This window comes from Crocodylus porosus, unplaced genomic scaffold, assembly GCF_001723895.1.
Source record: "Crocodylus porosus isolate Cpor-Errol unplaced genomic scaffold, CroPor_comp1, whole genome shotgun sequence".
Lineage (NCBI taxonomy): Eukaryota > Metazoa > Chordata > Crocodylia > Crocodylidae > Crocodylus > Crocodylus porosus.
Window position 1 is genome coordinate 230,585,674 of NW_017728886.1, and position 27,317 is coordinate 230,612,990.

General features: G+C 42.5%; 1 protein-coding gene across 4 annotated transcripts; it reads left to right on the top strand.

Annotated features, from left to right (window-relative positions):
• Positions 1-3,249: 3,249 nt before the first annotated feature.
• Positions 3,250-26,266, top strand: NDUFAF6 (NADH:ubiquinone oxidoreductase complex assembly factor 6). 4 transcript variants are annotated; one of them, XM_019550727.1, is made up of 9 exons: positions 3,250-3,445; positions 5,206-5,309; positions 7,885-8,007; positions 11,818-11,874; positions 13,731-13,869; positions 16,771-16,904; positions 18,515-18,616; positions 25,674-25,730; positions 26,119-26,266. In XM_019550727.1, exons 2-9 carry the CDS (start codon positions 5,289-5,291, stop codon positions 26,245-26,247), a joined length of 762 nt encoding a protein of 253 aa, XP_019406272.1. In that variant the 5' UTR covers positions 3,250-3,445; positions 5,206-5,288; the 3' UTR covers positions 26,248-26,266. The 4 variants fall into 4 exon arrangements, with proteins under 4 accessions (XP_019406272.1, XP_019406264.1, XP_019406290.1 ...); XM_019550719.1 differs by lacking the exon at positions 3,250-3,445 and adding an exon at positions 3,534-3,692; XM_019550745.1 differs by lacking the exon at positions 3,250-3,445 and adding an exon at positions 3,540-3,692 and having other exon boundaries at positions 5,206-5,305.
• Positions 26,267-27,317: the final 1,051 nt, after the last annotated feature.

Below are 27,317 nucleotides of genomic sequence, written 5' to 3' on the forward strand. Positions count from 1 at the left end.
GCGAGCCGGGCCCAGGCCCGCCCCCTGCTCCGGCGCGCGGGCGGCGGCGCTTCACTTCCAGCTCGCGCGGGGCCGGGGCTGGCGAGGGCCCGTGGCTGGTGTGGGCAAGCCAGGGCCTGTGGGACAGCGGGTGGCGGGGAGCACGAGGGCCCAGCGCAGCGCAGGGCGGGCCGAGCGCCTCCACCGCGGGCAGGTGGCAGGGTCCGTCCCCCGCCAGGTCACTGTTGCGCTGAGCTGGGCTCGGCGATGGAGCTGCATTGTCGCCCCAGAGGCCAGGAAGGAAGTGGGTGATCTGGGGGCCACCTATAAGTTTATCACGGTGCTGACCAGGATCTGTTCACCAGAGCCCCCCAAGGGATGACAAGGTCAAACGGTCACAAACTCGTGCCCGAGCTCCTGGAACTCCGGCCTGGGGATCGGGCCCCTTGCTGGACATGAGGAAGAACTTCTTTGCTGTTGGAGCCCCCAAGGTCTGGAATAGGCTGCCGCTGGAGGTGGTTCAGGCACCTGCTCCGAATGCCTTCAAGAGACATTTGGATGTTTATTGTGCTGGGATCCTGTGACACAAGCTGACTTCCTGCCCTTTGGGCAGGGGGGCCGGACTCGACGATCTTCCAAGGTCCCTTCCAGCCCAAATGTCTGTGAAATCTATGGAAGAGCTCTTCAGATGCTGTAGCCCCCTTTCCTCCTGGCAGGTGGATGGGCAGCACCTCATCCAACCATGGGCTGGACAGTGGTTCGTATTGAGCGCCCAGGCCCAGCACAGCGGCACCATCTGCCCATGTGCAAGGCAGGAAACCAGCACGAGCCTGGCCCCCAACTCGGCCCCAGAGGAGTCGAGGGCCGCCTGGCCCTGGCTAGGCATGCGGAGCTGGGTTTTGGGGATTTGGCAAGGGAGAGGGTGGCTATGTTATTGGCTGCTGCTCCCCCGCTGCCACTTTTCCTGATCCCCAGGGAGCCCTGCAGGTCAGAGGTTGAGGTGTACCAATACATTGGTCCCATATCAGAACAGCACAAATGTAAGAAAAATCGACAGTATCGGCAGTCTGCCTTTTTTTGGCTGATGTGGCTGATAATGTGACCGATAAATTCCCCATGCATGTACACAGCCACAGCACAGCACACAGGTGGCCAGGAGCACAGCATGCAGCATGGAGAGCAGCCGGGTCTGGCTGGTAAGTCTGTTGTGAGGGAAAGAGGGTACAGATCAAGACCCAAGCAGTGAGGGGGGCTGGGGAGGGAGCAGGAGTTGCACAGTTGGGGTGGGGCAGGGACGGAGCTGTGAGTAGCTCATTTGGGGGTGTGGGGAGGATGGGCAGCTCTCGCTGCTCTGCACACCCCAGGAGGCATGGGGGGGTGTGCCCCCACTTCTGCACGTGGGGCGAGGGTGGGTTGCTGCTGTAGGGTGGGGCTGGGGTGGTGCTGAGCTCTTCCCAGCAGGGGGGTTGGACCCGTGCTCAACTCAGGGTGGGCGGCCGCAGTGTTGGGAGGGGATACAAGGGAGGGGTTGCACTGCCCCTACCCCTTCTCCCAGCGCTGCCACCCCCAGTGCAGCCCAGCCCCCTGCCAAGAAAAGCCCAGTGCCACCCTGCCCCAGCCCACAGAGGCAGCCCACCCCTGCGCAGCACACAGATTTGGGGGCACCCCCCCCCACATGAACTCCCAGGGTACGCGCAGTGGCAGGAGCCGTGCCCCCGGATAAGCTGCTCGCAACTATGCCCTGCGCTCTGCCTTGGCTGTGCAGCACCTGCCCCAGCCCCCTCCCTCCCTTACCAATCTGCCCCCCACCCTTCTTTCCCTCTTTACCCCTTCCTCCACAACAGACTTACCAGCTGGATACTGCTCTCCAAGCTGCCTGGCTGCATATTGGAAATTGGATCGGTATCAGCCGATAAGGCTTGTTAAAAATCTGCCATCGGTATCGGCCAAAAAAATGTCTATCAGTGCGCCCCTAGTCAGAAGCGATGGTTCTGTGGACCATATTTGGCCAGCAGGCTGCAGGTTGGGCACTCCTGTTGTAGTCCATCTAGTTTCTCCTCCTTGGCTGTCTCACAGCTGCTTTCCTTTGGAAACCATGATATGCAAGGGTTTTTGCACTGTCTTTATGTGTGAAAGAAACTGGTTACCAGATTTTAGTGTCAATTCACGTCACTTCACTTGCAGGAAGAACCACTTGAAATAAAGTACTAGGGCAGAAAGTTCAAGCAAGCATCTGGACCTGAAGTGAAGCAGGTGTTTCTTTATTTAAAAAAATCTCCCCCAACCTCTCCCCCCATTTTCAGTAACAGGGTTGTCTGAGTTCTCTCTTGCCAATTTTCTGAGAAGGAAATTTCAGCTTGGTTATTACAGTGTTCAGTAGCCCATTAGTAGCTTCCCCAGCTTGAGGAGCCCAAAATAAAAATGGAGGGGCAGTTAAGTCTCAGGTTGCAGCCAAAGAAAGTGTTTTTCACAACTTGTATTTGTTTGCTCTAATGGAACAAAATAGTCTTTTCCGGACTCACTTGAAATACGTAAAGGTAAGAGCACAGTGCTGATAAGGGGGAAGAGAGGAGGATCTTGGAGGAGGGGTTGCTCAGAAAGGGAATATATGAGAGTTTTAATTGTTGCCCAAAGTGCCACTTAAAGAGTGGCAGGCCTCTTCAGATGCTTTAAGCTTGCACTAGTGTAAAAAGCTAGTGTCAGCTGTCTGCACTTCATGATCCAATTTCTGCCCGGGGCTTTGGGACAGATGTGTAACTTACCAGGAAAGGTCACCTTTTCATTAAAAAAAAAAAAAAGTTCAAAAGGCGCTGTTAAGCAAGTTGAGAGGGCAGCTGGACTTCTGGGAACAGCAAGGAAAGCAAAAGGATTCAAATTGTTCAGGGAGCCTTTTCGTTTCTAGAAGGGGAGATGAAGGTTAGACAAAGGTTATAGACAAGTGGATTCAGATTAGCAGGCCAAAGGCTATGAGATATAAATATCTTTTTATGCTATCTTCATCGTTTATTTTGAGCTACTGGCTTCTGAGCCATAGTGAAAGGATTCATTGTATAAGATTTGCAAAACTGTTCTTCTTTTTTTCTTTGTTAAATTAAATTAAATGTAAAATTAAAGGAACCGTACTCTAATTAGTCATAAACTGCTCCAGAATAGCCTGTTACTGAATTTCTCAGGTCATTGTAAGAGAGGCCTCAGTGATCTGACATGTACATCAGTAGCCTCCTAATATACATCCTGTCATGGCATGTTGCTAAAACTAAGATGTCCTTTCTCCAAAATGATAATTACTTCCTGATGTTAAATCACCGTTAACGAAAATAAGAAAGAGTTGTTTGACTAAAATTACCTTTCCCTCTAACAATTTTCATGCTCTTGCTTCTATGTTGATGCCAGCTCCATGGCTCTCCAATCATTATCATGTTTTTCAGGACATTTCCTGGTTGGATTTGTAATTTGAAAAAATACAGTTAAAAGATCTTTCCAAACTTCTGTATAATACTCAAAAAAGAATACGTGGATCCCATTTTTTAAAAACATATTTTTATTTTTCTGCTCACCTTTGAAATCAGTCCTCAGTTTGAGAGGCGGTAGGATACTGTAACACACATGATAAAGCCCTTACATTTTATCCTCAGGAAGGGCATCTTTCTTCAGATGCTAAGAAATGAGGCAGAACTTGATTAAAAGCAGTGAGAACATTTAAAATTAAGACAGTGGGTGTCACTGAAACTATTGAAACTTTGTTCACCCCTGTAGTGAAATCCAGAAAGAGGGCTGTCAGCTTAAAAATGGCATTTCTGCTGGAACAATTTTTAACTTCCTTCTTGCTTCAAGCAAAACCTAAGCTTAATAGGGCTGAAAGTGATTGGAGGGAGGAAAAAAAATCTGTTTTTCCAACTGGGTACTTTATGTAGTTGTTTATCCTTTGTCACTTTGTTTCCTCAGTTAGTGAAACTTTCACATAGGAACAAAAGGGGAGAATAATTTAGAAGAGGAAAATGTGACTACAAAACTGCAGACACTGGCAAGGGTGGATGCACTAGCATGTACTTCATTTTTTAAACACAAATTACAGAAGAGCCTTCAAGTTACTGGTATTTCTTTAAAATGTCTTAAATGAATAAGATTTGTTTTTAGCTATGAAATATACTTTTAAGCCCTCTAAAGTTAAGAGGAATCTTTGTTTAGCTTCATTGGGCTTTCAGTAAGGTTTTAAGATGGGTTGAGAAAGTAGCTGTCCAAATCACTTTTGGAACACTCTTCTGAAAACACTCAAAAATTGCTTGCTGCTATTTTTACCCAAACAATTTGACTCTGAAAATATAATTTTCTTTTTTGCCAGACACTAAAATAACCTGAATGACAATGGCTTGCCAAATTATTTTTGTTAAGGCTTTCTATGAAACGAATATATAAATATAACTAAAAACAGAGGAAAAAAATCAGTGCTTTGTATGACTGAGTAAATTTAGGTTGTGCCTAATAATCTCTCAGTGTTAGAGGCTGGGCTTTTGAATGTCAGATTTCATTCTAATACGGATGTAACTGATTTTTAAGCTGTTGGAAAATAGACAAAGTATTAAAAATGGCAACTTACTTATCTAGGCTGTTTTGAGTACTGCTTTTAGTAAGAATTGCTTTGTTGGCTTCTGCATTTTCAGATAAAGGTTTGTACACTGTAGTTGTTTCTAATTTAATGGCACAGCCAAGTGGCAAAGAAGTGTAGATGCCTCTAGATCAGCAGCGAGAACTCTGCATCTGGGAACCTTTATACTGTCGTGTTGCCAACAGATGAGAATTCTGCTGGTTAAGCAAGTGTTCTTCTGCCAGCTTCCAAAGAAAGTGTTGTGAGATGCATTAACTCTGAGTGTGGTTTCATGATTAGAAAATGGGACTAGAAATTGGGAGGTCTGGATTTTGTTTCCAGCACTGCCACAGAATTGCTTTCTGACTTTGTACAAATACATTAAGATTTGATCCTGAAAGATCTGTAGCTCCTCCTTCTGGTGCAGAGGATGTTCAAATGATATACACCTTCACCCAGGGGAGTGAATACAGTGTGGTGTTTTTAAGGTTTGTTTTTTAAATAAAAGCAAATTTGGCCAATCCTAGTTGAAGAAACTGCTGCCTGTTATTTTAGAAAGAATTGAGTGCTAGCCAGTTGAATCCCCAATTTACATACAGTTATACACTCAATGTGTAATTCTTTTCATTTGTCATTTATAGGAAACGTGACTATGAAGGGTTTCTGTGTTCTCTGCTGTTGCCTGCAGAATCCCGCACTTCTGCTTTTGCACTGAGAGCCTTTAATGTGGAACTGGCTCAGGCAGGTATTGAAATATGTTTGTGCAGGATTGAAATAGAAAGTAAGAAGTTCAAGACTCTTAAACTGTACTACAGAGAAGTGTTATATACTGTGATTAAAGTTTCATGTTGCAAAGAGTAGTGACCAAATACTCCAACATAAACCTCCAACTCTAAATGCCCCTGGAGAGAGACTGTGGGTGCTTGGAATTTGTGCTTGGTTTTGAACTGTGCAGCTGCCTCTGATCTGTAAAGGGTTAAACCAGAAATCTTGAGGATAGGTTTGTTCCCAGCTTGGCAGAGACTAAGTAACAACAAATCTGCCAGGAGAGAAGTTTGCAATTAAATAAATAATAAAAAAGAGTGATTGTAGTCTCTCTGCAATGTAGCCAGAGCCCACAAGAGTGAGTAATGCTTGCCAGAAAGACCCAACTAGAAAAGCCAAGGGGATGTGTTGATTAAGTACAATTCCATGTTGGGCTTTACTGCCAGGTCTCTTGGCAAATGGATGGTAGAATTTAATGCTGCCCTTGCTCAAATAGAAGTGGGAACCTTGCCTGTTCTGTGAGGTTGATGTCCCTCTGGGCTGAGTGGCAGACTTCTGTGTCAGCAGAAGCAGAACTGGGCCAGGACAAAAATTTTGTAGATTTGAAATCCAGATCCAGATTTTATGGCTTAACCTCATCTCGTGTAATAAGGAGAAAAATTTAGGAATCAGAAGAATGACATGTTGAACCCTTGAAATGTATATTTTGTATCAGGCTGTGAGGCAGGCAACTATTTTGGGTGGAGTTTTGGCAGGCTATCGAGGGCCATGTGAAAGGCAGCCAGGGGCAGATAAATATTAATTTTCTGAATTTTTTTGGGGCCCCACAGGTTAGATAGAATGGCCTGGCAGGCTGCATCCACCCAGTGGGCCACATTTTGCCTACCCCTGGGCTACAAGCATATAAAACAGGGGAGTTGGGTGTGCTGCTTTTGAGTGCACATCATCTGGCCCTTTGTGTTTCATATATCAAGTGTTTCCTGTGTGCTCCTGTCCTACAGTAAATGGAGCTAACTGGGACAGCTTAAACTGGAACAAAATGGCTGCTAATTTGCCATGGTTTAGTTTCCACTTAATGGATAAACACTTGAAATAGCTGTAAGAAATCAGCTTAAAAATACTAAATCTTTTCCTGTTGGCTCAGCATAATTTCACTTGTCTGTAATCTCAGTGATTGAAACAACACACAAATCTAAGAATTGGTAAAATAAATACAGGTGTAATACACTTGTCTTTTGAAATTAGTATTTAATAGCTTGTTCTGGTTATTTGAGTTTTTTTACATGTGATCTGGTGTTTTGTTAGAGTGACTAAACTGAAATGTAAATTAAAAGGTTGCTTTAATGTACAGAAAAATTTGGGCAATACGTTAGCTCCACTTTGTGAAATATTTCTGTTTCTTTAAGACACTGGCTTTGGGGAACAACTTATCTTTAACAATAATTAGTAGTTATTAAGCTTATTAGAGCACCACACAGCTAGCGAGAGACTGATAATGCCTGTTTAAAAAAAGTCAAATGCTATAACATTAAACTGTAGCATATCCTCTTGAACTGCTTAAACTTAAAATCAGCATTGTCAGGAAATTTAGCTTATAAAACACCTGGAGAAATATTTAAAAATAACACAGCTCACAAGCACTTGGCATGCTCTGTTCAGGGGCAAAATCCCATCTCTGTTGTTTTACGCACTGGGTTTTGACACTGGCTTTAGAGGGGCCAGGACTTAATTCCTCCATCTTGAAAGCTTCCACTTGCAGCTTCAGTTCATTTTCATGGGCTTGAAAATAAGGCTATGTTTAGCTAAATGTCTGCAGTTCCTATGGTGGAGATCAAATCAGCATCTTTGGGTAGGCATTTAGAATCTTACAGATGTAGGCTTGTAGGAGCTGAGCGGCAAATGATTTAACATTCTGCTTTACATATCAACACACATAATTGAAATCTGGCATTGCAGGTTGGCTGGCAGTCTTGTTGATAGGGAATGTCAGTATCAAATTTGTTTTCTTCAGCAGTTGAGATTTGGCCCCAATTATGAAAGCCTTCAATGCTTTAGTGGCTTCCCACTGGAGTTGTGAAAAAGCACATTTATACATCAAAAAAATTATATGGAACATATTGGGGATTTTTTTCTCCCACGTTTTGCATATATTTAGACTCATTTTGTTGGGGAAAATGACTCTTCTAAATGCAGTGTTTCCAAGGAGGGGCCTTGGGCATTGTTATAGTATAGGTATTGTATGGTAACACCTAAGTGTGCTCCATGGCACAGCAGATTTAGCAGTCAGTAAATGTAGTAGATATGACTTGGAAGATGTTTAAAGACCAATTTTACGGAAAACCAACCACCATCTTTACTGAATTATTTTTCTCAAAATTCTTTGTCTGTTTCTTTTTGTAATAAGATAAATTCCTCCAGGAGGCAAAGATTTTTGTAATATTTTTATTGGACCCACTGTTTACTTGGAACAGCAGTTGGACAAGTTTTTGGGCATAGAGTGCCCTTGCTAAGGTCTGAACAGAAGACTAAAATTTCACATTATACTTGTTTTCCAGATTAAAGATTCTATAACACAGAAGACTACAGGTTTGATGCGAATGCAGTTTTGGAGGAAAGCTGTGGAAGATATATACTGTGATAACCCACCTCATCAACCGGTTGCTATAGAACTATGGAAAGTAAGATATGTGTTCCATTTCCAACAATCAACTTCAATTATTCTTTTCTTTTAAAATGTTTGCAGTTTTATATGCATTTTGTTGCCTTATAGCCCTGTTTTGTATTATACAGATAATGGGTAATAGGGGTGGGTGGGATACTGAGAACAGTTTAGAAGCCAAACAGGCAAGGTTGGACACTGATGAAGCTGATACCTAGGGAGGAGTTACTAGGAAAGTGTAACTGTTAGTTGGAACACTGTTGATTAGAGAATTTGACTTCTAGCCACTGAAGGACAAAATAGTTAGTGATGAGTATAAAATTGGTACAAGCTAGAGTTTTTAAATTAAGTTGCCTGAGCCAGTCCTTTCTAAAAGGAGATTAGGAGCTGATGGGAGACAAATTAGTTTGAGCATAGAGACTAATACAGAAAGTAGAACATGTGAAGAAAAATACAAGAGGCCCACATGCTTAACAGCTACAACTATAATGTGCAATATGTGGCTTTTCAAAGTTGTGACTCCCTAATGAGCTGGGTAGGGGATAATGGACCTTGCCTAAAGCATCATTTCTGCTTTGTATGCTGAGTTATGTGGAAAGTTGTGGTGTGAGTTTGCCTATTGACTTTCATACACCTTCTCCAAGACACCTCCTGTGCAACTTTATGCTAGCACTAGAACTCTGTACACCAGCATACCTGCAGTTTAGCACATTCACTGGCTGTAACTGGGGGCATAAAAATCTGTTAATCAAACCTGCTCACTGTAGTTGGGACCCCACTATTTCAGAGGGTAGATGAATGCCTGTACCTCACATAGGTGTAACAGACCTTTGCTGGATGCTGTCATGCTTCTGTGTAGCTCTGACTTCCAGCTGGGACAGGTTGTTGTTTTAGGACCAGAGGCTGATCCCTAAGAGAGATCACAGGGTAACTGTATCAAGATCTCTAAGCTGAGAGACCAGGAAAGAGGCTGCCAGTGACCTTGGCTCTGATGAGGCGCTCTATGCCTCTTCCCATCCAGGGGACATAACCTCTCTAGATCCAAGCAGCTAATGAGGCAGTGGAAAGCCTCATTTGCCTAGGGAAAGTCAGGTTACTGATAATCCAGTAAATGTCGCTGCAGAAAAATGGGCACTGTATCTTGGACTCTCCATCCAAGGAGCCGCTCACCTCTGACATACCTGGAAGCCGAGAGAATAGGGAAACATGCTGGAAGTGGAGTTGCCACACTACAAGTCTTGTTAGAGAAACGGATTGCACATCTGCAGTCTGCTTTGTCTCTTGGGATGGATCAGAGCACTTTCAAAATCTCATACTTGTGATTTTTGGCGTTGCTGGGTTGATGGCCCCTTCTTGTATATGTTTCCTTCAGGGTTACAACCAAGCCCGTGTTTCTGTCTATCAACAGTCGCATTTAAATTATACTTATAATCATATTTCAATGACAGAAAGTGCTTTCTTAAGAAGGAGAAACCACTGGCAGTGCTAAGAAATAAAACAAAGACAAATTTCTGCTCGTCTCTCCTGTAACAGATCCAGTGCAATTCTTGGATGCCTTGGACTCAAATGAAATACATGTGCGTTAGTCACAGCAAAGCTCGAACACAGTGGTTCTCAACTTTTTTTAGACTCGAAGCACACCTCATTAAACTTAGACACCCCTCGGAAAATGCCAGTTCTTAGTGTTAACTAATTTTTTGACTACAGAAAAAGAATAGAGCAGTTTTTCTGTTGCAGACAGCTCAAAAGACCACAATAGGTCAGAATGTTTTTAATGCTATGGATTCTTATTTGAAATCTCTTGTTTATCTTGTGAATCGTGTTTTCAGACCTAACAGTGCTAACATTGTGTGTCATCCTGGGGCACCCTTGACAGTATCTCAAGTATCTGAAAGTATCTCAAGGCACCATTTTAACACATTTAAAATGGTGCAGGAAATCACTCTCAATCACAGCTGGGAGCCACACTTCTGTCTGTACCCAAAATGCCAAGGGTTAGAGCACCCCCCAGCCCAACAGATGTTTACCTGTTGGGTCATGGGGAATGAATCTGCCTGCACTGAACCCTTCCTGAACTGCCCCTCTGCCCAGCCCCATCCCTGACCCTTCCTGTTAAAATGAAAGCTGGTGGACATATTAGACTTTAGTAATAGACGGTAGATTCATAGTTCCACTAGGGCAGAGTAGGGGCCTTTGTAAAGGTTAATATTTTGTATTGGTAACCTTCCATGATAGTCTGTATGCACCTTTTTGCCTCTTATTTGCTTTCTGTCGCTGTTCCAGTACATGGCAGACTGCCCAGGAACAAGCAAGTTTCTTTGTTTGCCCAAAGAAGTCTTTGTCTTTCCAGGAAGGGACTTCCTCTAGCAAAGCCTCACTCTTTTTTTCCTTTCCAAAGCTTCCCTTCTGTGTGAACTGAGTAGCTTCAGTGGTTTTGAACGTGTACAAATGTGGTCTTCCTAACTCTCTTCATTGTTGGGGTGACCTGTATAAAAAAGGGGTTTCTTTTGTGAGTAAGTCTCACAAATGTCACATTGATAAAAATATATACATGATGCACATATGAGTAGGCCTGCTGTCAGTCATCCTGCTGCTCTTTCCAAATTGCAAATCAATTTGGGAATGTAGTAGAGGACGGAACTCTCCAACAAGAGCTGCTCTCATTCCTGGCTTCTCTGGAAGTTAGCAAATGCATGAAACATTCCAAACAGATTTGATTTTCAAACAAGCCAGTGAACCAGATCGTCAAAAGATTAAAAGCATTTCGTGAAAGCTCCATCTGCTCTGGTGAAGGGTAGGAATATTGAGGCAAATGGACAGTGTCATTGGATTATGCTGTCATGGTGCACTCTTCCTAATTCCTGAATTTGTGACTTTACCTCCTATATGTCTGCACACACCAGGGATGATTCTACTCTTGCATGTCTCGGTCTTCATAGAAAGTAATTGCTGAAAAAGACAGGTGGTTAGACAGATAAAATCACTAGTGCAGGCAGTACAGAAAGAATAGTTTGAAAAAGCAGTCCAAGTTCATGGATAGCCCTCAGACCTGGTATTATAGACCAATTGAAGGAACTTCCTTAGTTAATGGAATTGCTAGGCTTTTGATAGCCATTTGGCATATGATTTCCAGCTTTTCACTGCATTTTAGCATACGTATTGGCAGCAAGTGGCAGTGTTGTGAGCTCCCACATGCCGGCTGTGCTGACATAGCAGTTCTGGTAGCTGTGATGTCTGGGGTTGGACAACTACTGGCACTGATGCAACAGCTCTGGCAGCCATGGCCTGAAGCCTTGCAGAGTGGCTGCAGTCCAGTAACTCATTTGAGTGTGACACCTCTGATACATAGTACACACACATTTGTTCTGAAGATTCACATGTAAAATTTTTTTTCTTTATTGCATATCTTAAGAAATGATACTCTCTTTTTCAAAGAGAACAAAGTTTTTTGTAAACATTTTGTGGGATTGTAATGAGTAAAATGTGGAGACTTTAAATTACATTTTAAAATAAGTATTTATGCTTTCTCTTTCATTTGCCTAATAGGTTTGATTTTCAGATTCTACTTTATTTCAGCAGTTGTAGGAAGGAGAGACTTCAGGTGAAACGTTTTAGAATGGAGGAGCAGTTTTCTTTAAACTTTTCCATGGACCTGTCACTACCTTATTTTTCCCTCTTGAGTTTACTTAATCAATACTGTGCAAACCAAATCTGACTCTTACTAACCAAAAAAAATCATTTTTATAAAACAAAAATTTGAAAATTATGACAAGTTGTGATTAAGGGTGTAATTTTCTAAATGGTAACAGAGGTTTCTGATCATTTCCAGGCTGTCAAAAAACATCAGTTGACTAAAATGTGGCTTATGAAGATCATTGATGAACGAGTAAGTAATTCTCATCTGTGTCTATTTGAAGTTTTTCTGTCCTATTTGATTTTTGTTAATCGTATGTATCTAACCAAAATAGTTCTTCTTTTCTTTTCTGCATACTAGTATTCAACTCTTTCAGTAGTAGGGCCCTCTACCCATTACATATGATAGAGTACTTGGTTAATTGCACAATAAATTTATACCAGCCACATATGCAAAATAATTATCATGTGATAAAAATGACTATCCAGATACAAAAAGAGCCAACTAGTCTATAAGATTAGTGTTTGAAAAGTGTAACAGCTCTATGGCTGGTTTCTATCCATCTTTAATGTGAATGTGTAGCAGGGCTTTATTTGCCCTCTGCCATGGCATCCTATACTTTCTTAAATTTCTCCCTTGGTTTAAAAAAGGCCACTCCTCACAACTCCATTTTAATATATCACCTGTCTTTTTGGCCAGCATGGGAGGACAAAACACCATGTTTTGCTTTAAAAAATAGCATTCATAAAAGGATGGAGTTGACAGCTCTGGAAACTATTGATTTCTTTTTTTTGTACAATATCACTGTGTGGTTTCCAAGGCCACCATGTAATTAAGTCTCAGTCTTCACCTGGAGTGATTACCTCTAGGGTACCAAGGTGTTAAGTTGTGCTTAGACTTTGTGTCAGCCCTAGAGAGTTTTGCCCTAGAAATTAGACAGTCAGTCCATATACACTGTAGGATTCCAAGAGATACAATTTCACGAAACTCTTGAGAAGTCGAAGTTAAAAACTCTTTTTAGATAGTTTTTTAAAATCATTATTTTACTGTATACTTATACCTTCTTACTGTCTGCTCATATCCAGTTGGCTTTTAGAAATTAATATAGAACATTTTTGTATAGTTTTGTACTAAGGCAAGATGCAGACTCAGCTCAAATGTCAGGATTTCAGATTACATATATCTTGGTATTCACCTGACTATCATTTTTACTGGAGTACCTGAGCAGCTAATAATCTTGAATGTTTTTATTCCCAGAATTCATAGGAGAGGAAGGGAAGAACTATATTTCCTATAGGACATACAGGGCATATCTACACGTGACGCTACATTGCTGCAGCAATGCATTATGGCAAAGTAGCATCCAGGAGTAACTACACATGACCAGCAGCTACTTTACCATAGCGGCGAGCTCCCCTGCGAAGTAGCCGCTAAAGATAACTGTGTGCCGTGTATACAGTACAGTATAGGCAGTTACTGTGCCATGCTTTAGTACTTCGAAAAGGAAGTACTAAAGCACGGTACAGTAACAATATCACTGTAGGGCAACGTGTAGACATGCCCACTGGGAACTAAGGCACATGGAGACAAGTGATTGGCACAAGGTCGCACAGGGAGCCTGTAGTGAATCAGGCAGTTGAATCCTGTTTTCATGTCCCATCCTTGTGTCTTAATCATTGGTGTGTACCTGCTGTGAAAGCATTTTAAACATCACAGCAGAGGACCATTCTCTCATCTGTAGTATTATCTCAATGAGATGGAAACCTCAGTTACTGATACAGTTAGTGTAAATGTGCTGTATAGTATCTTCATAGAACTAAGGTTAAGATTCTGAGGCAACTTTGCATAAATAATTATAGCTGTTTTCTTGTTACTTCAGCATTGCAGAAGGGGAATTTAAATCCACAGAAATTGTGGTTGCTATATTAACTGTATCTGGTTGTGATCAGACATGTTGTTAAACATGTACTTTAATGTTATAACTGCATGTATATGTGTATCCTCTTTACACTCCCTTGTGTACATTACCTTTGTTACCTACATAGTAATGAGGGGCTATGTTGATTTGCTTATTGAATCAAATGGCCTATACTTACACTGGAATATAGATTCATCCTCATTCATGTTCCATGGTCCAACTACAGGAAAAAAATTTGGATGATAGAGCATATCGTAACATCCAAGAGCTTGAAACATATGCTGAGAACACTCAGAGCGCTCTCTTATATCTCACATTGGAAATGTTGGGTATGTGCTTCCTTATTTTTACTAAGAGTTTATCAGCTCCACTATTATTGCTTCTACATTTATGAAATAATGGTGGACTTTTGTAAGTGCTGAGCATTTAGCTTGATTCTGCGTTTACTAAACCCAAAGGTTTGCTGTAGTAGAAGCACAATTTGGCCATGTCCACGTGAGCAGGGGCATGTTTGCAGCAGTATTTGTGCTGCTACAAACAAATTTGTGCCACTACTTTGTGCTGCAGTGCATTCTCCTGCTCATGTGGTTTGCAGCGGGACACATTGTCCTGCTGCTTCACGTACTGCAGGGGGGCTGGCTGGGGTACAGGGTCCTCAGTGCAGGGTAGACAGCAGGCAGCCCCTATGCTGACACACCCTGTGCCCCAGCCAGCTGGGAAGTGGCACATGGAGACAGGATCAAGCAGCACAGGGCGTACTCCATATTTGTCCTGGCACACTGCACTTTGATGTGCTTTGGGTCCTCTTTTCTTTTCTTTTTTTAGGATTTTTTTTGTATGCTGTTGGGAAATCCCCCAAGTTTTGCCCCCGCGCTGTAAATTAACAGTGTGGGACATGATTTAATGTGCAACATGTGCAGTTGTGGCATGGCAAGTAGGTTTGTGTTGCCACAAACTGCATGTGCCTGCACATCTGGATCCTTTAGTGCTTTGCAAAATTTGTCCTTTAATCTTTGAAATTGAAATTGAATTTAGTGCAGACAGCATAAACTTGGATATCTTACTTAAATGTAACTGCAGTAAGTATGAACATAAATTAAACTCCGAAGTGTAGGCTAACTGCATAGTCTCTTAGTCATTGAAACAGAAGTGTAGTTATTTAAAAAAGGAAAAGGCAGTGAAGATTGCAAGGGCTTTGTGGTTTAGACTGTGTCTGTCTGTATATTGCTGAACACAGTGGGCCTTTGTGTAAATAGGAAGCAAAGTGAGGACTACCCAGATAGTTCTTGAATCCTGAACTGTTAGGACCTATACTTCTAGTACTGCTAGTAAGAGTCTTCCCCATGTTTTGGGAAAAGATCTTCCTGATAGTCTGACTTTCTTATTTTAATTAGATCATATTTTAGAGAATTCTAGATTGTTCATGTTGGTCTTGGAATTCCTTCCTTCCTCTCCCCTGCCTTTACCAGCTATGTTATTTCAGGTGAATTTGACAGAAGTAGAAGCCCAGCCTTCTCCCTTAGGACTCAGGGTCTCTCCCTCCCAAATCCAGATATGTAGCAATTACAATAATAAAATAATTATGAATTTGAGCGAGACCTCATTGAAAACAGGTGTATCTAAATTAGACTGGTTACTTTAGTACCTTTTATATAATTTTGCAATGTTACATTGTAGGGAAGTTTCTCCCCACTGGATTCTATCCAGTTTCTGTGCCCTTTTAAAGTGAATATTCTTGCTTCATGTTGTTATTAATCTTGCACTATTTCTACTGTTTAGCCAGAATTATCTGAATTTAAATCCTGTCCACCAGAGTGTGTGCAACCCCCCTCCTTTCCCTTCCAAGTTTGGCTTTATCTATGAATAATAGAAATGTGCTCTTTAGTCCAATCTCCAAATTCTTAATGAAAATTTCAAACAGTATTGGACCCAAAGCAGATCTCTGTTGGATCCCACTTGAAATGCCCTCTTAATTTGACACTGAGGCATTGAAAATTATTCCGTAAGGTCCTTTCGCCTTCCCCTTCCTCCCTGCAACTGCTTGTACACCCATGTTATAGTAATTCCATCTAGACTAGAGGTTTGCAATCTAAAGTGCAGGGTCCAGATTGGTTTGTAAAGGTGGTGGTGGGAGGAGTAATGGAGCAGTGGCAGCTGCCAGGTCACAAGCAGTGGCCTGCCTTCAAACTTACCTTTCTTAATTTGGCTAACCACTGCTATAAGGTTGCCAGCCCCTGAGCTAGAGCATATTTCCGTAGTTTGTTTATGAGACCTGAAAGATGGGGCTGTCGGAAGCCCTACTAAAATTAACGTATACCTCATATACTGCTTCCTTACTATCTGCTAGGCTGCTTATCCCAGGAAAGAGGGAAATTAGAATGGTTTGATAGAATTTGTAACAAAGTTATGAACTTGTTGGCTTTTTCTGATTACCTTGTTATCCTTTATTGTTTTAAAAATTATCCATCAATTTGTTCCCATAGTTTTCAGGTATCAAAGTTAATCCAACTTGTCTGTAATTCCATGGATCTTCTTTTTTCTCCTTGTTAACTGCATCTTTCCACAAAGCCACTTTAATGGGTTAAAGCAAGGGTTGACAACCTTTTCAGGCTGTAGCCTGGATTGACCCAGTTCAGGTCAGAGGCAGTCCAGTGCCGTAGGTTGCCAGTCCTCTAACCCAGGGGCTATTTAAAATGTTGGTCCTGCCCTGAATTGATTCTGTGCCTTAGTATTGTTGCTGGTCAGGAATCTTTCGTCCAGATGATTTTCTGGTAGGAAATGGAATGTCCAAAAACTCAAAACATTCTCTGAAAAGTTGTCTTTGATCATAGGCACTGCCTGCAGTAGGGATTCTTTAGTTTTGTGGCTGTACTGGTTCATTAGGGTAAGCTACCCCAACACAAGTCAGCTTCTGTGCTGGTGTATGGGGGTTGTACTAGGGGTTTGAACATGTGCAGCTGTGTTGGACCAGCAGTGCTATGCAAAAAGTCAAATGTAACTAGTGTTAAGAGATTTCATTCCAGAATTAAAAAATCATTGTGCTACTTCAGAACTTTCACTTCTGAGGTATTCACAAATTGCTTCAAGACCTAATACTGTTTAAGATTTAGGTTTACCTTGCCCTAAGGAAAAAACAATTGTGCAACTTTCAGAAGACTCATTACTATATTAACTAATGGTGGGGCAGCCCGAGTGCATGTAATTTATAACTTTTATGTCTGCAAACACAGGTGTGAGGGACATCCATGCAGATCATGCAGCCAGTCACATTGGGAAAGCACAGGGTATAGTTACCTGCTTGCGAGCAACTCCATATCACATCAGCAGAAGAAAGGTTTTTCTCCCTATGGACATTTGCATGTTGGTAAGAAAATACTGACTGGAAACAACCAATATACTGCTTCTAACCTATACTTCTCAGTTCTTGATACAAGAACATGTTATTAGATTACAGAATCATTGAAAAGTAGGTCTGGAAGGAACCTCAGGAGGCCAACTAGTTCAACACCCTGCTTCAGGCAAGATCATTTTTGTCTAAACCATCCTAGATGGGTGTCTATTTAATCTGCTCTTAAAAACTTCCAAGGTTGGAGATATCACAACCCCTCTAGTGTACCTGTTGTTTAATTACGTTCATAGAGAGATTTCTTCCTAAATCAGAAAGTAAGTGTCAATCTCCTGCTTCCTTTTAGTAGGAGAATATTCACTTCCTGTGCCTTAGTCTCCCTACCAGGTGCCCTCTGCCATAGACCTGGTATTTGTCCTTTTGCTTTATTTATTTTGGGAGGTAAGATTAGAGTGATTTATTTATGTGTTTATTTTAGCTCTTTTGGGTTTTTTTTCTTAAATCCAGTAGCAGTTTTGCTAAAAGATTTGATTTCCACCCTTGCCCTTAGGGTCCAGGCAAGTATGGAAGAAGGTACTCCCCAGCCAAGGAATTAAATCTTACACCAGTTATTCCCTTCTCTTCCCCCCCCCCCCATGGGTGCCACCAAATTAAGGGCTTTATTTCTTTGCTCAGAGTGGCATTTGATGGCAGTGGGTTAGCACACCCTGCCTTCACCCCAGCTCCTTTGCCTGCTCTGCTCTGCTCTGCCAGAGTCCATAGTAGCCAAAACCCTAGAGCCCTTGCCCTCTGGCTTTGTCCTCTGGCTCCTTCCCCTGCTCCACACAGCTGGAGCCTATAGCTGCTGGAGTTGCAGAATAGCAGTGACCATATCAGCATCTCCTGCTTCTGTTCTGGCATCTCCCCAATTAGTGTCTGAGGTTTGTGTCCTGCTTACTCACCCCTAATTATGCCACTGAGTGACAGAAAGTTGCAGAAACAAAAAGTAACCTGGCAGCTATCAGAATTTTCTGGTTCCACTTGAATCCATGTTTCTGTGTTCCCATGTTCAAACATAGCAGAATTGTGTAGTAAGGACAGTGTTGAAAAAACTTGTTAGCTAACATGATGCTGAACATGTCCTGATCTGCATTAAGCAGGGACTCTTGGTCAGCGTTGTCAGTTAGCACAGTTTCATATAACTGTTCAAACATGATAACATTTTGTAATACATGCTCAACTATATGGCAGTATCTTGCTTCATGAAACAGACCCTCTTTTTCCCCAGTAACCATCCCTGATATTTTTCTTTCTTTATTCTGCCTAGCCTCTTGTAGTCTGTCTTTTTAACTTGGCCTACAAGTAACTGATTACAGATTTCCAAAACTTAAATTCTAGCTCAGTTATCCGTACTCACTAGAAGATATTTAGAGATCCAGTTCAAAGACTCAGTTGACACCCTTCCTTCCCTAGAGTTTGCCTCCCATTGACTAACTTTAAAAAACATGTAATAAACATTTAGGGTATTTTATATGGGTTGGTAATCTGGTTGCCAGATTTTTGTGTTTTTCTTAAACTTTTGTTAAGATGAAATGTGAGATTTGTGGTGTTTTGTTTTTTTGTCCCCCCCGCCCCCCCCTTGCTCTCAGCATGGTGTTTCACAAGAGGATTTCATAAGATGCCATCAAGAGAAAAATGTGAGAGATGTAATTTATGACATTGCCAGTCAGGCACACGTCCATCTAGAACACGTGAGCTTCCTCTCTTTGTTAATATCATAATCTGTGTTAATTTTCTGGAGTGTTTTCATAATGTGGTTTTGGATGGTGTGTCTCATTGGGTACACATAATTCCGAAGATTTTAAAAACACTTTGCCTTTCCAGTTGGAGTTGATCTGTGATGTTTACTGTCTAAGCTAACTCAGCCCTTGTTACCTTTGCTAACATGCTCATGATTATTTTTGAGGAGTGCAGCCTTGTGCTTTGACATTTATGGTACAGAATAAAAGGCATAAAAATGAACTAAAAACTTGCTTTAAAACTCACAACATTAACTCTGAATGGGTGCTGTCAGAGGACATGCAGGGCAGGTTTTCTGAATGAGTGCTGTCAGAGAACATGCAGGGCAGGTTTTCCCCATTGAGTTCAAACTGTGCAAAAGGACTAACTGAAGTCTTGTCGTGAGAGACACCCTGGACTTAGGCACTCTTTGAAGCTGCTAAGTGTCTGTGAAGCATGCCAGACATTCTTGGCCAAAGCAGTACTTCAAAAGCAACCTTGAAGAAGAAAAAATTGTTGCATTTTGAGCCACTTCTGAAATATCTGCACTCTCTAGCAGTCATCCAGCATCTCATAGTTTTCTGCTGCTCTCCCCTAGCCTCTGAGGTGGTTGGGGGGAGAGAGTAGGGTAGACAGCCACTCAGCACTTCTCTGTGTACTCAGCTGTCCTCTGGAAACTCTGGAGACCAGAGGCTGGGGTATACAGGGAGTCCTGCTCTTCAGCCCTAACTGAAGATCAGTGCCACTATATGCTTTTGCAGATTTGATGCACATTGATATGCCAGAGGGCACATGCATCTGCACAGCACTATAGACTCAAATTCTGCAATGGGCTGCAAGAGTGTGTCTGCACAGATCCCATTCCAGGATCAGCACTATAGATGGCATCTGTGCAGGAACTGCACCATGAATTTGTAGTGTAGGTGCAACAGCTGCCAGGAATACAAAATATTTTGCATTTTACTGCCAAACACTTTTTTCCTGAAAAAGTGTGATACCATACACTGAGCTATACAGGGACTCTTTCATGGATTGCTTTTCCCTCAAGCCAACCTGATTAGAATAACTGTCAAACAAGCATTATAAAAGATTTTTTTTCACAGGGATCAGTTAATCTGTGTAGATCAAGGTCAGGCAGTTATTTGGGCTCAGGAGCCATACAGGGAGTTTTGGTGAGTTATTGCAGACTTGGGTGAGCCCACTGCTCCCCGCACTGTAACAACTCACCAAAACTCCCTATGTGGGATTTTGCTGTGGGTGGGCAGGGAGTGGTGTTCAGGAGTGGGATGGTCAGGCAAGGCTAGGATCATGGGGTGAAGTTGCAGGGTGTTGACAACATGGGGCTGGGGCCTGGGACAGAGTTGTGATCTGCTCCCTAGCTGCCTCTGCCCTGTGAGGGGGTGCAGGAGGTGTGTGTGTTGGGGGGGAGCACTGCCTGGGTGCTAGGGCCTGGGAGCTGGCCAGGGCTGAGGGGAGGGGGCAGGGGGCACATGCAGCACAACTTATCCGGGTGATGCAGTCTGCAGTTGCCCCCATGGCATTCTGCATGGGGATGAGCCCTGCCCACTCCCACCCGGGACAGCTTGTACCATGCTGCACCACTGCTTGTCTGGCATGGGTGGCTGAGTGAGTGGAAGGCAGCCAAGAGCTGGAGCCGCACATGCTGGGACAGGAGCTGTCTGGCTGAAGCTTCATTTCTGCCTGGATCAGTGCGGCAGGGGCAGGAGCAGGAGAAAGAGCTGCTGCTGGAGGCAAATGGAGCCAAGCAGCACCCAGGTGGCTACAGCCATATTGGGAGCAGCAGCCCTGCTGGTAAACTTTGCGCATTGGCCCAGACTGGGGCCTGTGGGTGTGGGCAGGAGCACAGCATGGGCTGCCCCCAGTCGGACTCAGTGCAGTGTGGAGTGCCGCAGGGGCATATGTGGGCCTGATCCAAACAATTGGTGGGCTGTATCTAGCCCGCAGGCTGTATTTTTCCCACCCTGGTGTAAATTCTAATGTAGGATCTACACAGAGACCTATTTTTTTTTCTTCTCCGTTTGTTTATCTCCATCATTTGGGGAGGTCATATAGCAAAATCAGCCCAGTTGGGGTGCCTGGGGACAGCTGACTCTGAGTACCCCTGCTGAGATGCACAGTTCTGCAGTTAACATGTTAACAGCTGTGGTGGTTGCAACTGATAATAAGGATGATGCTATAGATCAGTCAGCCCTTCAAGAAACCTGGGTGGGGGGGAGGGTCTGTGCTGTCTGGGACAGAAAAATTGCTGTTCCAGACTGGAACCAGGGGCATAGCCAGTCTATTATTCCCTCCTACCCTGCTTCCAGTCCCTTCAACTCCAATCAGACTGTGCACCTGAAAGGATCCCAGCAGAAGACTGTAGGGACCCTGTCAACCTAGTATCCTTCTGTGCTTCTCCCTGCTACCTCAACTTAGCCCCACAGGCCTGTGTATCCTAATACACCCATGCCCTCCTTGTCCCCATTGCCCCAGATCAGTCAGATCAATTTAACCCACATGGTCAGTTGTACCCATCAAGTCTGGGACTGGGCCAGAAACATCACTGTGAGGAGGGTGCGTCCCCGATGCAGAGTTGTTCACTAGGGTGGTGGTGTGGACATGTTCTAATTCTTGGGATTTCTGGGACAGCTGGGTGGGCAGCTGTCTGCACTGGGCCCTGGGTTTTGTGCTCATGCCCATATAAACAAAGCTGTCCTTAGGGATGTGTGGGGCTCGGGGCATATCAGCCTGTGCAGGGCTGGGGTGCAGAGGGGGAGTGGAGGTGGGCAACTGCCTGCAGAAGCTGGCGGTGGCAGCGGCAGGGCCTGTACGGCACTGTCTGTGGGTCTCCCAGAGTGCGGGGCCTGATTCTCTCTCCCCAGGCATGGCCCTGCATATGAAAATGGCTGGTAGTGGAGCATGTGGGCAGTGAGCATGGTGACTAACAGGCATGGGATGAGAGGCTGGGGGGAGAAGGGGTCCTTGTGCCCCTGTGACCCACCCTTTAGGACACTGCAGGATTTCTTGGAAATCAGCTGAGCTTCTCTGAGAGACGGTGAATGGTGTCAGCTCCAGCTGGGTGCCAGCAAGGCAATCCAGGCTGGCCCAGCCCACAAGGTAGTGAGCAGAACGGCTGTCTTGGGGAATATCCCAGTTGGGACATCTAGAGCTCTGCTGCAGAACTCAGAAGATAAAGGCGGTTCCTTCAGAGCACCCAAATGGGGAGGACCTGTGAGTGCTGTACATGGCATTTGGTGGTTAAAGCAGGAGAGGCCTACTGGGAGACAGGATACTGGTTTATTTCCCTGGCAGTGGAGTTTAGTGGTTAGAGAGAAGGACTGAATTTAGGATTCCTGGATTCTGTCCCCCTGCTTAGAGAGGACTGTGGAAGCCAGTATATGCTTATTTTGCCACATATAAAAATAAAATACAGTGAACATGCTTATAAAAGTATGTTGGAACACCAAACAAGGAGGCATTAGATTTTTCTAAGCCAAGTAGTTGGAAAATACTTGGGAAAATGTCTTGCCATTTTTTCTTTCAAAATCTTTCTCAAAAGTGGCTGAAGTATTGTTTTAGCTGAAACTTTCCAAAATATAAAATAAAAAGGGTGGTGTGGAGGGAAGGAGGGAAAACACTTTGCTTAAGGAAGATACTAAGGAGAATAAATTGCAACTCTTAGTTTGGCAAATATATACATGCAGCTGAAAACATAGACAGGGTTCACTGTAACCTAATATCAATAAATAAGAAATTGTAGCTCCAGGAACAATCCCCTTAAAAAATATCAGGCGCAAGGATGCATTCAGCAAGGCAAAGCTATTGACGGGATTGCTCTTGATGTTTGTGAATATTTTCATCTGTCACTCTTGATGTTATCTCTAAGAAGACCTATGTACAGCATGGCCAATGCAAGTAAAGAGATAGATGCCACTAGAACAAATATAAATGACAAGAAATAACTGAATGTTATATAAGGGCAAAGGAATGTATTTGAGCAAGGAAAATTAATTTTAAAATGATCACGTGTAAATAATATATTTAAAAATGACTGTTCAAATACAATTGTACACATAACTTTGCTCTACAATTCTTGTTTAATATCTGGATCGATTCCTTTTTAAAAATCTGAAACTAAAAAATTAGTAATTGTCAGCCAGGGCACTGAGGTACCCAGGGGTGCTGCAAGATCCTTTGGAGGGTGCCCTGGGATGTGAGGTGATCAGCAAGGTGGGAGGAGATAAAAGTGGGGTTTGGCTCAGTCCCTGGCCAGTCCTCTGGCCCCGCTACCCAGCCCCTGTGCAAGGAGGTAAGCACTGTAATGAAATAGTTTTGGATGGGGTGCCACTCAGTTATGGAGGGGTGACTTCTGTCTATTGAGAGGTGCCTTGAGTCTAGAAAGGTTGAAACATAGCATTTTACTTTTTTCTGAATGATGGTGGTGGTTAATACATGCTCTTATCCTCTGGTTTTGAATACAAAAATATTTTAATATGCTGACTAAACAAAAATCCATTACAAAAATTCCTATTAGGGTTTTTGTAGTTACTTACTCTACAGTGTCTGGTTCTGGGTATGACTGTAAACTGTACCCGACTGGAGGGCCTGGTGGCAATGTGGTGGGGCTATTTGTAGTGGGGTAGCTCTTATAAAATATCAAGATGTAGCAACCCTCAGAGTAAGGTGAGTATAGGGCACCTTAAAACCTTAGCCTGCACTACCTTGTAGGTACTCCTTGGTTGGAGAAAGGCTAAGGGACATCAACCTGACAGAAATGTGCCCTCACTGAGGTATTGGATCTTACTAATAAATAAGTGGCAGAAGCTACAACCATTGAGGAACTGAACATCTGGACTCGGTCTGGCCTTTGGATTCCGCCTTGGTGGTCTGAAGTGGGGATGGTAGGTCTTAGGCACTCGCTACTCCTCCATACACTTGGTTAGGCTTATGCATTGAAGGTCTTGGTGTGATGGTCGTAGGACTCTGTACAAGCAGATTCATCAGGCTCCTGGCTAGGCCTCTTACATGTACACCATGATCTAGAGGATCAACAGTTGCCTACTCTATTGTCATAATTCATTACAATTTGACATAACTATACAGCTGGTCCAATAAAAGATATAGGCACAAAAGTCTTTGTCTCATTTTTTTCTGGACCATTATGGCTACAGCATCACCACAACTCTTCTGCTTTTAATAGCAGTGGCACTTTGAGGTCAGTAGGACTCCTGTGAAAATAAAGTGAGGGTTTAACTTATATAGTGCTTTTACAATGTTAAAAGTTGTATCAGTGGCAATTAATCCATATGATGCTTCCTTTGAGGAAGGTGATGAGTGGGTATTATCATGATTTGGCACCTGGGGGAAACTATATTACAAAAGGGTGAACTTGGGAATATGTACAAAGATAATCCTCTAGACAGAATAGCTAACTTGCTGTCTGGTACATTTGTCGTGCTGTGCTATATGAGGTTTGGAGGTCAGATAGTTCCAAAAGAGAACGTAGCAGGTAGAGTAACTGATCACTCAGTTCCTCCAGGAACTTGGGCCAGTGACCAGTAGAGGGCAAAATAAGCTAGTGATGACAAATTTATGTAAGAGTATTGTGAGTAAAACACCCAGCTATTGCCTGGACAGTCCTTTCTAAAAATATAAATTCTACTCAAAACCTTGATATTTTCCATCTTTTAGAAGTAGCATTTACTTTGACATTTGAAAGATGGCATTTGGTTCAACTTCTGTTTGGTGTAGTGTAACTAACTGTCAGTAGTGCAAGCTTATCTTGAGTTTGGAATTTTTTTTCCTTTTTTCCCTGGTTTATGCCTGATTGTAGACATAACTACATCCAGTCAGAGTGTAGGAGGTTTAATTAAAGCTGAGCTAAAAAGCAGAATGAATTCTTCTTTATTATCTGCTTTATGTCATCTGACACATTAAAATAAAATATTATGCTCTTTGGAAGGAACTGAGATTTAGCTATTATATCAGTTAAGGGCTGTGAAAGCTGCCATTCAAGCTTCAGCCTGTTTTTATATCTTTTTCCTGTTCTACATATCCAGTCTTCCAGAGGGCTGTGAGGAAAAGGAAAAAGAAAACAAAAAGCCACAATCCTCTCTTCCCAAGGAAACAAACCACTGCTTCCCTCCCTAGGAAATTCAAGGATTGATGTTTGTAGTGTTTTTAAAGAGGCAGGGGTGTAGGTTGTAGCTGTGTTAGTCTAAGGACATAGGCAGACAAGGTTTTTTGGGTGAATCTTATATTTAAAGAGGCAGGCACTTTCAGGAAATTGTTGATGCTGTATTTATAAATGGAGTCATATTAAAGTTCACAATATTTTTTTTTCTTTTCCAATTTATCTTTTAGGATATGTCTACATAGCAAAAAGCAATGCTGTCTAGAGATACCTAGCTAGCTCTGAACAAGTAGCTTGAGTATTGGAAGCAGTTTAGCAGCATTAGTATGCTGTTTCACCCAAACTAACATACCTGTCTGTTGAGAAGCGCTATATAATTGCCTACACAGTGCCATGCCAGTGATGTTGTACCTGGTATTATAATTAGTGAAAGTTAACTTGGGTATCTGCAAGGCACTACATTGTCATGTATGTATGCTCTTAGATGCAACTAAATATACCTGTCTGTGCATCTTGGGGGTTCTGCCCCCCCTCCACCTCCCAGCTATAGCTGAAGCTTAGGTGCCAAACCTTCAGTTTGGTCCACTGTCTCAGACGCCTCCACAGGAATTGGAAAGGGCCAAGAAGGATCGCGTGGTCTGTTGAAAGCCATAAGAATTATAAAAAGCTTTCACAACAGTTCGTTTTTGGTTTGCAATTGTTTTTATATATTCTAAAAAGAGAACTGCCTCCTTCTGTGTTCTGAAAAGTTATACTTGTCCTTGCTGTACATTCAAATATGAACTACTGAGGCTTATGATAAATCATGGCAGCTTTGGCCATAAAATATGGTATTTGAGGTTTAGTTTGAAATAATTAACTACACTCTGCTCAGTATTTTTCCTCTCTCCTTTCAGGCCCGATCCTTCAGTAGAAATGTTCCTGGTAAAGCACTTCCTGCCTTTCTCTGTACAGTAAGTATGGCAATACAGTTTAAGTGATAGATTCATTTTTGTGACAATTAATTTATGACTAGAACAATGAAATACTAAATACAGTATTGTGGATGATTTCTATTTAATTGGAGTTGTGCATGCTTCATACCTCTGAAAATTGTGACATCTTTCTAGGAGCTTACTAGAGATGTAAGGTTCTGAATATAGATCCTTGACTGTAGATGCTGATAAGTAGATTTAATTCCAATTTTTAAAAATGGTAGTTTTCTCCAAAGTTGTTTTTTTCCATATATTCATAAACTGTCAGGAATGTTTTGATGTTTAGAATGCAGTTTCATTTGTTATTCTTTGTACATGCTCTGCTGTTTGTGCACATCAGACTAAACCCTTTTTTCCCCCTCTCTAGGTTGCATTAGAGGATTATTTACATAAAATACAAAAAGTAGATTTCAACGTATTCCATCCAAGCTTACATAAGAAGAGTGTATTACTACCACTGCATTTGTATATTAGATCTTGGAAAAAAACATATTAAAAATGTACTGAGCACATGATACTGATTGCTGCTGTTTTTCTTTCTTTCTTTCTGCAAACAGGGTTTCATTGGAAATAACAAATTTGCCCAAGGTGTAGTTGTGAGCTTGGTGACAGTAAAACAAACTAACAAAAAACAACCTAGTATTTTTGGTAATAAATTAGGCAGCTATCTACCACATACTCGTGTGCCAGGTTACATGAACTGTTCTAAGGTTAATTTTCTAGTTTCTTTGTAATAAACACACTTCAGTAATATTTACCTGGAATCAAAGCTTTCTTGGGCCAAACTCCCATTAATTTATTATTTATTCCTGGCATGTCCACAGTCTTCTAGGTTCTATGCCAACATAAAAGGAGGCATAATCTCAAAATGAATTGCAATAGATACTCTGGAATTCAGATAAGCAACAGTATTTAGTACTTTATAAAACACACAGGGTCTTGTAGTTTCTAATGATATTCCTTAGTTAAACAAATCTAATCAAATCCATTTGGGTATAGTAAAGTTCTGTGTCTGGCAGAAAAATGTAAAAGCCTTTTTGGTTAATTGAAATTGTACAATTTTAAATGTTACTTTGATATAACATTGAAAGCAGGTTCCACCCTTCAGTTCTGACTCATTATCTGAACATCAGGATTGGGTCTTGAACTAAATCAGGAAAAGAGCTCTTTTGTTACACTTGTGGGTGAAAGAATCCTCAAACATCACTATCTTCCCCATTCTCATTAAGAAACTGGGGGACTGTGGTGTTGACACCTACACAGTCAACTGGGCTGCCAAATGGCTGGAGGGCCGCACCCAGAGAGTGGTGGTGGATGGGTCATTTTTGACCTGGAGGGATGTGGGCAGCGGGATCCCGCAGGGCTCGGTCCTGGGGCCCGCACTGTTCAACATCTTCATCAGTGACTTGGACGAGGGGGTAAAAAGACCCTGTTCAAGTTTGCTGATGACACCTAAGATGTGGGGGGATGTGGGCATGTAAGAAGGGAGGAATAGGCTACAATCAGACCTAGACAGGTTACAGGGGTGGGCGAATGAGAATAGGATGGGATTCAACACTGACAAGT

Coding starts and splice junctions, on each gene's coding strand:
- NDUFAF6 (XM_019550727.1), top strand. CDS start 5,289: ATGTGGAACTGGCTCAGGCAG. Junction 8,008..11,817: donor TTGCTATAGAACTATGGAAA/GTAAGATATGTG, acceptor GATCATTTCCAG/GCTGTCAAAAAACATCAGTT. Junction 13,870..16,770: donor TCTCACATTGGAAATGTTGG/GTATGTGCTTCC, acceptor CTGCAAACACAG/GTGTGAGGGACATCCATGCA.